The sequence below is a fragment of the Mercenaria mercenaria genome, unplaced genomic scaffold (genome assembly GCF_021730395.1).
Source record: "Mercenaria mercenaria strain notata unplaced genomic scaffold, MADL_Memer_1 contig_5025, whole genome shotgun sequence".
Taxonomy (NCBI): domain Eukaryota; kingdom Metazoa; phylum Mollusca; class Bivalvia; order Venerida; family Veneridae; genus Mercenaria; species Mercenaria mercenaria.
Window position 1 is genome coordinate 31,289 of NW_026463305.1, and position 11,264 is coordinate 42,552.

The 11,264-nt window shown below is 30.1% G+C and overlaps 1 protein-coding gene across 1 annotated transcript; it reads left to right on the forward strand.

Moving 5' to 3' along the window:
* Positions 1-9,511: 9,511 nt before the first annotated feature.
* On the forward strand, positions 9,512-10,926 carry LOC123533495 (uncharacterized). The gene is made up of 2 exons (XM_045315141.2): positions 9,512-9,767; positions 10,436-10,926. The coding sequence occupies exons 1-2, from the start codon at positions 9,512-9,514 to the stop codon at positions 10,924-10,926; spliced, it is 747 nt and encodes a 248-aa protein (XP_045171076.2).
* The last annotated feature ends 338 nt before the right edge of the window (positions 10,927-11,264 follow it).

Genomic DNA, 11,264 nt, shown 5'->3' on the forward strand with positions numbered 1-11,264 from the left:
CAACAGAGTCGTCCAAATTTATAATTCCACACTCGTCCTTTGCTTTTGTTTTTGGTAAACCTGTGGTCTCCGGGAATTTCACTCTTGGTAAAATTATTTCTACTAAATACACCCCTTAAATTTTTAATTTTTAATTGTTTTACCCATTGTTCAATTTCAAAGTTAGAAATTGGTTTGTTTATAAATTTTATTTTTTTTTTACTATAGGAATTCGTCTGTACGGCCTCCGTTGAGAATCAATCTGTAGTCCTTTCCCACTTAACAAAGATGTAATCAAAGGTATCCCTAGACTAGCAGCCAACATACCCAGGAACCCACCATTTTGTTTTTGTTTTTGTGTTAATTTAATCACTCCAGACCCTACTAGTTGCTTTCTTTGATTAGGTGTAAGATATGGTGATATTATATTTCTCTTATCATTAGCTACCGAAATCATACCATTCCCAAGTAACTTACTAACACCGGTACTGGCCAGCCCAGACAGGGCTCCGATGACTAGAGGAGCTAATATGTTTTGGAGCTATTTTTGCTGCCATTGGAAGAATTGTTTTTCCTAACAAACCAGCCAAAGCTCCTAAAAATCCACCATTTTGACCTTGACTGGACATTTGTTGTTTTGAAATTGTAATTTCTAATTCCTTATTATTTCTAATAGACTTTTCAATTTGATTAATTTGTGTTTTTGTTAAAAGTAAAGGGAAGTTTCCACGTAATTGTTCATGTTTTAATCTAAAAGTATATGGAATTTTATTATTATAAGCCTGTGCTAAAAAAAATTTCTGTCCATCTGTAAGATAAACTTTATATTCAATATAATTTGATGACATTATATACTTTATATTTATTTGAATTTTTACTTTATTTCAATTTTATTTTATTTAAACAATAACAAGTTCATTTCCTATAGTATTTATTTCAACTGTTTCTTCATACAATACAACTGCATAAACACGAATATTAGCTGCTGGTGCAACATTTAACTTAGCTGTTAATGTAATATGCTTAGGATCTTCTGTTATTACTTCCTTTTTATATTCCAAGTTAAAATGAACAAATCCAAATAAACTATAAAAGTTTGATCTATTTAGCAAACTTCCAGTAGTCTTATTGTTTTGTTTATAATAATAATTAATTACATCGTCATATATTCTTGATATACTTGTGTATTCTGTTTCTGGATAAAAAACACCATTACCAACTTCAAGAAGACAGGAGCTTAAAGTGAAATCACTATTATTAGCATTTACCTTAAATGTATCTAATAAATGCGGGTTATGTTGTTGTGAATTACTTTTGTTAGGTCGTTGTAAATAAACAAATACATGTTGCGGTTTTGTTATATCAGCTGTTATTCTAAAGGTTATATTATTTTGTCGTGTATCTGTCGATTGTGTCACCATTTCCCGAAGGTATGACCATCTTGCTTTGTAAATCTTTTAGCAATTAGATTACGTCCAAATTCGTTGAAAATTAAACGTGGAACCCATAGAATTACTTTTGTTACAATTACTCTACCTGGATCAACACCAGCAGTTCTAAAAATTAATTCATCATCATCCGCCAGCTGCAGTGTTATTTGAATTTGACTTGGAGGTAAAATATTAGTTTCTAAACACTGAAAAAATGAATAATTATTTAACGGAATTTTAACATTTACCTCTTTACCATCTTTGGTTAATTTCTTTCTAATAGTAAACCCCAGATTATAATCGGCATTATCTGCTCTACTTTCAGCAACAGCAGTAGTATCTAAAAAGATAAATTCATTTGTTCCAGTTGTTTCTGCATAATCCTTAGACAATTCAACCAAACTCTTAACATTTACTACCTTATATAAATTATTACAATCATATACAATTTTTCCATTTTGTTTAACCACTAACTGATCAATTATTGAAGCTGCATTGTTAATTAAAGCAACCTGATCTCCACCACCATAATTAGCACCATCAGCAAGCTTATTAACTTTAAAACTTACTTCAAAATAGCCATTAAACCAATCAAAATATGAGCTTCTATCATTAATTGTAAGGTGATATCCGTTTTTTTTTGTTGTTTAACATTATTTATCAAGACAGATATTAAAGCTGTATCTAGTTGAATAGGAGTTAGTTCGTATCTTTCACAATATTGTTTTTTTCTAAACATGTATATATTATATATTATTTTATTTTTTATAAATTAATCTGTTAATACGTTAACGCGTCCCCGATCCTGACAATATTCTATTTATTCTCATATTAATATCCCCCTCCTCATTATTTTTGCTGTTATTCTTTTCTTGTAATTCCTTAACAATCAAATCACCAACTACCGGAGCAGGTTTCTTTTTAAATTTTTCACCAATTTTATTAGCAGCTTTCCAACTTCCGTTCCAACCCTTTTTGTTCCACTTTCTAGCGCGACTTTTCCTGCTGTTTCTAATGCTTTTTTTCCAGCAGATGCAACTCCACCTGAAAACAATGTCGTTAAAGTGTCAAAGATACCTGTGCCGTGTATATTTTCTTCTCCTGTGTGAGCAACATAAATAAATATTCCTTTATTTTTGTCATAAACTTTCTTGTACATTATATAAAACTAAATTTTAATTAATTTCTTTTAATATTATTGTAAAACTTGTTTCAACCTCATTAAAATTAATTATTCTACCAAACACATCTGTAATATATATTCTGATTGAATTTATAATATATTTATTAATTTCAGAATATCCAACCCTGTTTGTTTCTTTTGTAAATGGATAAGCTCTTGTTAAATCTGCAATACTTAAAGCATAGATAATATCACTAAAATTACCATCAACAAGCGAATTATCAATAAGATCACAATGAATGTAAATTGTATCTACACAGTTAGTTATATTTGGTGTTGTAGTTCCCCATTCAGTATTTCTCAAAGCTTTTTTCTCAAATCCAAGCAAGGTATGAAAATTTGACATTCTTAAATCCAACATAAAATTATCATGAATTGAAATCAAAACCTTAAAACTACTTAAATCAAATTTCAAACTTATTGGAGCAATGTCTCATTTATCAAATTCATAATCATCTTTACTTATTAATGTTTCCCTTATGTAATTAATAGTATCAGTGTAACTGTAAGAACCATTTGTAAATATAATACCTTTCCATTCTTTACCATTATTATAACGAATTCTTTTATTGTCATATTCATCACTAATATTATGCCAAGAATAAGTCATAGTGTTAATACTATCCAAACCAACAACATAAGTTTTATTTTTATCTAATATTAAAGAACGACTAAATCTGATTGTAAAATCACCCGGAGTATTTTTATTATCATCTTTAACTGTTTCAGAACTTAATACTATTTTTTGTTCCATTTATATATTCAAGAAAAATATTTTTTATATAACATTTCATGTTGTTTTGGTAACAATTTATCCATTTTTAATAATTGATCTACTACCCTAATACCTTCATTTTTTAGTTCTTCATTATTATTTCCAGCATCAATTGAACCACAAATTAACTCCAAGTCATTAACCAATTCTTCTGGATCACATAGACAAACACCATAACCCTGTCCTCTAATTACATTTTTAAATTTCATAGATCATTTATTGATAGGTAATCCTGACTTTTCTGTTAATTCTTTAAATATTTTTCTAGAATGGATTGAATGTTTTTTATTGTTGTAATATCTTTTATTAATCAAATCAGTCAAATCATTATCTACTTTAGTTTTAATTACTTCTTTTCCAGTTATTCTATCTTTAGCAATTAATTTGTTTTGGCTATAAAGTTTATTAAGATCAATAATTAAATTTCCATATTGACCATTTGGTGAAACTTGATATGAATTATGATATCTTATTCCCTTTCCAAATACCCCTGAGTCATTAATCATTTTTGATAAGCGTTTACCGTATCTTTTAAGATTTTCTTTGTCTAATTCTAACTCCGAAACATACTCACCTGCAGCCATAGGTTCTGCATTTGTATTTTCAATTATTTCATCTGGATTCATCTTGATTTTTTTTCCTGTGTTTATTTATTTTACGAGTACAGTTCTTTAAACTTTCGGTAACCTCTTTTCTTGTTTGCACCCAATCATCTTTATCTTTGTTTATTGCTAACTCTGTTAATGTGGGTAATCCCCATTCTGATCATATATTTTTATTGATATTTTTATCTAAATTTGCCCTCAATTCTTCAGGAAATTCTTCAGTGGCTTTAAACCCATCACCATCATCCCTATATCCAAACCTACATGATCTTCAGGAGACCCTGTAATTGGTAGTGGTTCTTGGAATAGCTGTGGTAAACCCTGATATGTTTTTATGTCTTTCATTTCATCACCTAGTAATGCTAATTGCTCCTTAATTCCAGGTAATGCTTTTAACTGACTTGATAATTGTTCTTTTTGACTTTCTATTCCTTCAGTAAATGGTTTATAAATTTCAGTGTAGATATCCCGATTTGTAGCTTTTTTAATTTTTTCTCTTATTATTTCTTCTTTTAAATTTCTCATCTTTTGTCCGACTAAATTTTTTCTTATTCTTATTTCATTAAGTTTTGAATGCATTTATATAATAATGGAAGATAATGTAAGATAATGTAATATTATTATATAATGGAAATTCCAAATTATGATATAAAAAGTAATGCCAAGCACAATAACTTTAAAGAAATTAAACAATATCCTTTTATGCCGGATTCATGTTTTAGAATGTTAATATGTGGATCTTCTGGATCTGGAAAAACAAATGCATTAATGCATATGATACGAAAACCTCTTATATATTATGATAAATTATACCTAAATGCTAAAAACTTGGAACAATCTAAATATCAGGATTTAATAAATGACTTAAGTCAAATTGCAAAAAGAAAAATTAAAGTAGATCCAAATGAAATACTCGAATATTCGGCTTCTCCCAACCAAATTGAACCCTGCGAGAATCTTGAACCAGAAAAACAAAAAGTAGTAATATTTGATGATTTTGTATGTGAAGATAAAAAGGTTCGGAATGAAATAACAAAATGCTTTATTCAAGGACGTCACAAAAACTGTTGTGTTATTTATTTAAGTCAGTCTTACTATAAAGCACCAAAAGATATTCGGATTAACTGTTCACATTATATTTTATTTGAAAGTCCAAGTAAACGAGAAAATGATATGATTTGTAATGAACAAAATATTAACCCTAACTCTTTTGCTAATGCAACAAAACAAAAAATATGATTTCTTATATATTGACAAACCAATGAAGTTTTTAAGAAAAAACTTTACAGGAATTATATAATAATTATATAATGGGAGATTTTAATGATGTAAAACAAATAAGTGAACCTGACAGTATAAGGAAAGTTAAATTTGATATTGATTTAAGTGATTATGCTACTAAAAAACAATTCAAAAAAATTAAAAAGGAAACGGAATCGTATCTTCACAGAAATAAGGAACTTGATAACACAATGAACAGAGCATTGGATATGGGAGGTAATAACCTTATTAACCTAGGAAATCCAGATAAACCCAACGATGTAGTTTCAAGACGGTTTATGTATAAAAACGTTCAAGGTGTAATAGATGACTATAATCTTTAAGATATCAAAAGTATAAAACGGACACTAGAAAAAGACTTCATTATTAATAGTTCAATTACAAGATAAAATTGAAAAAGAAATGAAAGCTATGGTTGATTCTATTAAAGAACTTGAAGAGAAATCTGATTTGATAGATGAAAACATAAAAGAAGTATATCGAGTCAATTTGAACATTTTATTCACTCAAATTCAAGAATTAAAAGATAGTATGATTAAACATGAAGAACTAAAAGACAAGATTATTGAAGCCGAGAAAAAGTTACAAAATATGTATCAGTTAGAAATCAGAACAGAAGTAAATAAACTTAACACTGACTTTAAAAAAAAGCATCAAGATTTACTCGATACATTAAATCTGAACTGGAAAAGGCAGCTTCACAAAGAGGTGATGATCATGACACAGCATTAGATAACCTTAAAAAAGAGCTTAATTCTAAAATACAAAACTTTAGGAAACAACTTCGGATCTTGATTAGTAATGTCGACACACGTCACAATTTAAAGTACGCAGACTTAAGTAATCTTACAAAAATATTACAAGAAGATATTAATGAGTTTAATGATAAAATTAAAACAATAATAAATGATCTGGACTTTGTAGTTGAAATATCAGCTAAACAAGGAGAATCAACCACTGCTAATACTCAAGCAATTTCTACTAATGCAGAAAAAATTACCACTAATGCAGAAGAAATTACAAAAGTAAAAAATGTTTTTCTAAAACAAGAAACACAATTATCTAGAACAAAGACTGTTGTTGACAATTTGTCTGCTTCTGAAGTTGCTACAACAAAACGACTTAATGATTTAGCTGAAGTAATTCTTGAACTTAAGAAAAAATATAAAGCAATAGAAGATGAACTAGAAACAGTAAGACGTGAAGTGTTTCTTTTTGAACATTATAATAACAGACAACTATATGTAACGACTTCTGATAAATTATCATATGTAATTGAAGATGAACTGTTACAACAAAAAGTGATAACGGAAGATTTGTTTGCATTATTTGGAATACGAGCTAATAAGATTACAGATTATAAAAGTTTTATTAAAAAAGAAAGGGATGATAGATTTGAAATTCAACAAAATGGGAATTATATAATTGACGTAAATATTATTGGTAAATTTATTAGTGATAATGTTGAATTTCTTTTTAGCTGGAGAGGTGATCACACAAACGGATATGAGCGTATATCACCTGAGGGCGAAGGTGTAACACGGGTTTTTAAGAAAAAGATTTGAAATTAATTTAAGCAAACGAATGACGTTTACAATTCATCTTGGATTGATTATAGGATATCAATATTTTATTGAACCAGGAAGTTATGTTAGATTCTATCTAGTCAATTAATTAAATATTTTGTTTTTTATATAATGGGAATATTCAATAATATAAATGAAAAAGTAAGTAAAATAGAAAAACAATTAATAAGAAAACCTCTATTGTTCTTAACATGTTATACCGAAGATACCGATAGTGGATTATTTCAATGGAAAACTGTAAATGCTAGTCTTGGTTTAGTTCAAAATGGTAATAATGTAACAATTAATTTTAATTGTATTTTAATTATTCTTGTTGATGCAATTAAATTAGATAAAAGAGAAGCTAAATTACAACTAAAAAATAAAGAAAATATGATTCTTCAAAGTTACGATGTAAAAAATAACAGAAAAAATGAATCTATTTCTATTAATTATGCTAATAAATTTAAAATGAATGATGTTATTTATATTGATTCTTTAAATGTTAAAAATATTCAGTTAACAATTTATGGTTCTATTATTTAAGAATAAGCTAATGTATCAATACCATTATCAAGAATATATCTTTTATCGTCATAACATGATAAAGATGTTTTATTTATAATATAACTGGAAAGATTGTGTTTATCAGAACTAATAACTTTAAAGGTGTGATTACTTCGGGTTGAATTAAACAAAGTATCTTTGTAATTTTTATGAACTATTGTTTTCTTTACAACATGTTTTTTAATTCCTTTACGTTTTTTAACATTAATTTCATTTTCTAATAAATATGAATACATTTTACTACGTAATCCAACAAATTCAACGATTGGAATACCGGCAGCTTCATCTTTAAATTTTCCAATTACTTTTTTATTATTGTCGAAATAAAATTTTAAATTACTATCGTAATCACTATTATCAAATAAATCTTTGTCCTTATAAAAATTCTCATATGCATCTTTGGTTTTTATTTCATAACATAATGAATCAGTGTCAGTGAATAAATGCTTTGCTAAATCCTCGTACTTTTCCTTAATGTAATTATAATGAAAATCATACATTAAATATTTTGATAAATCTAGAATGCACATTCCAACATAACAAGGTCTGTTTAATAACAAGCTTTCTTTAATTCTATGACTACCAAATAAATTCTTGTTAAACATCGTTGAACTAACAAATGAAGTTTTGCTATATACTTCAATAAAATATTTTCATCATGTGTAAAAGTTCCACGTAAAAAAACAGCAAAATGGGCAAATAACCCATGATGGTAACAATTCTTGAAGTAAAAATGTGGTTGAACATTACTATAAAAACGGATGTAATGAGCTGGCTCAACGGTACCGTTGATAAAATTAACAAGTACTGTAATACAACTGAGTGACTGAGAGTCTTAATGACTAAAATCGGGTTTGGAAAATCCACAATGCCAGAAAAACCAATATGGCGGCTCCATCCGGTTCCTTTGTTCACTGCTTATTTTGCCAATAATTCAAATTAAACTTCATCATAGTCTCTTCCTAAAACAAGGGAAACATCATCACTACTTTTCCACGAGGAATGCTTCTTTATTTAACCATTAAAACTATAAAACTATAAAAGTTTCTAAGACACTAAGAAAACACGTCGGCCACCATTTGCCCTTCAACCTGTCCAATCTTTTTTATCTAGCATGCCGATTTCTATAGAATGCTACATATACATAATGAAACACAGTAAATAAAAGAAAAGACGATGCTACTTAGAAGGGAGAAAGATTAGAACTGTTTAAATTTGGACTAATTGTGTCTAGTCAAGCGTAGGCTTACATTTGATTTGGTAGTGATCAGCCTATAGTTATCAATAGGTCGGTTTAATTGTGTACCCTGTTTACACCCGGTACAACGATTTCACCCGATTTGTACTTATTTTAGTCGGGCTAGTGCCCGCGTATCAACACACATGCGGAACATCAAATAGCCCCGCCGAAACATCACAGTGCATTTCGGAGTATCGATCATGTGATAGGGGTAGCCCGGCCCTGTATGAATCGAACCAACCTAGCCCGTCAGCCGGAACCGGCTAAAGGATCTCACAGTCAGACAAAGTTCACGCTACACCGTTGCCAATAATATTACGGAGTTTATGATTACGTATATGTCACTCTTGTTCAGCGAATTTATTCCTAAATATAAAGGTATTCACGGCGCTACTTGTGAAATCGTTTTCTTTTAAATATCCGACAAAGAATATGGAGTTATTGTAATGGGAGATACTTTTTCAATAACAATACCTATGCGCCGATAACCTCAATGTCACAGAACTTATTGTTTATGTCGTATAGAAAGTAAACAGGAAATAAAAGTTAGCAAATTGAAAAGTCTTAACTAACCCGTTAACACGTTAACAATGAAAGGTACATTGTCGGAATAAGTTATTGTAAGAACGCTTTCCTGATGAATTCTTATAGAGTTAGTGCTGGTTCTTTAACACCGAGAAATATGACAACTTCTGAATCTGACATGTACCTTACTCTTTCAACGGTCAGAGATACAATGCTACCGAGGAAACTGTGAGGTATTCGACTATAAAAAAAGATGACGTGTTGCAGTGGGTGTTGCGGAGGGAACGGATATACACGAAATTGCACGGTCTATGTTATCGTTATAGTTGCGGCTATTCTAACTGTATGAAGTGGCATATCTATGTTTCTGGTTGGAAGTAGAACGGCCACAGTTGAATGTAATCTGGTCTTACCAAATGATTACGCTATCAACGGAAGACATGGAAATGAACAGGAAAACAAAATGGATTCTCAAATTCCTACAAAACCTTCAACCCCATCGCAGACGACAACATTTGCAGGAACAGTGAAAACAACACGAACATTATCACCAACTTTAGAAACAATAACAAAACGAACTCCTGAAACAGGAGCAAAAGAAAATGATACGCTTAAAGGTTAGTCTATCTTAGCAGGAAATGGTAGTATTTTTATGAAGATTAAAGTTGGCATTAAGAAGATTTAATAATATTTTATTTGGACGAAATTGTAAGGTTTCTTAAATGATACGCTGCAACTGCATACTATGGTTTGGCTTTGGTTCTTTAGTGTAGGTTTTTGCATGCACTACATATAATTGATCAGAAATTTTCTTTGATGTAGTACGAATTTTTGACGCAGATAATAGAACGTCGAAAAATCGAACTACTTTTAGAAAACAATTTACCGGGCAGTAAAATAATTGTATCTTATACAGCCGTTCCAGCAGGCGCAACTGTTTTCACCCGATGGGGAAGATCTGTATGCACAAATGATTCCAACATGTTATACTCAGGTAATATTTTATTATTTAAAAAAGCGATACATGCTGTTTCGTTAGGATAAACATAATTCTTTTAAAAATTATAAAACATTTCCGCAGTGCAACGATGTAGTTGTAGTTTTGAAAGGGCGATACATATTTCTTAAACCTGCTTAGAGAACTGTGTACGAAACATGGCTAACGAAAATGTTTTATTCAATTTCAGCAATTTAAGTGACCTTTTGTTTTTCTCATCTAAGTCGTTTACCTCAATTCGGTATATTTCATTATTTTCACATCTGTGTATCTGACCTTTTATCCCAGGTTACACAGCTGGTATTCACACGACTTCGCTTAGCGGAACATCAAGTATCCTATGTCTACCAAGGAACCCGGAGTATGCAAAAGCCCATTCTCTGAGCTATATAAACAGTGAATTGTATAGCGTTGAATTTGCGGCTTTCACAGAAGACTTGCTAGCAATATTTGGTGACTCAAGCATAAAAGAACATGTCCTCCCGTGTGCGGTATGCGAGGTCGTTGGGCGTGGAACAAGTACAATGTTTCCCGCACTAACAAAATGTTTTCAAGGATGGACATTTGAGTATTCTGGATATCTCATGTCAGCTCCAATTAACAGAGATATAAACATCGATACAAAATGCATTGACAGTGACCCGGAAGCTCTAGATATAGAAGTTTCAAGGGGTCTGCACTTTGAGGCTGAATTAGCTTTTATATCAAGTAAAGGAAAGCTGCCGGCACCACCATATGTGGTAAAAAGGGCCCTTACTTGTGTTGTCTGCACAAAATAATTTTTTCAGAAGTAAGCCAATTTATTCGGAAACTGTTGTTAAGATTGAAGTAATTAACATTAAATAATCTGATGCTTTGTTCTCGGTCAATCCAGTGGTTTGACTGTTCTCAGTCATTCTTGTGTTATGATTATGAGGCTAAAGTCATTCATCAGAAATGGAAGAGACCAGAGATTATCGAACGAAAAACTCAAATAGTTATGTTGTATGACAAAAAAAAAACTTTTGATCTACCATTATCTTTCTTTTTTATAATCACAACAGCGGACATTCAGTGTCTCGAGTTGTGTTAGCTGTAAAGTGTTGTTATATATTGACTGATTCCTATGAGTCATTGA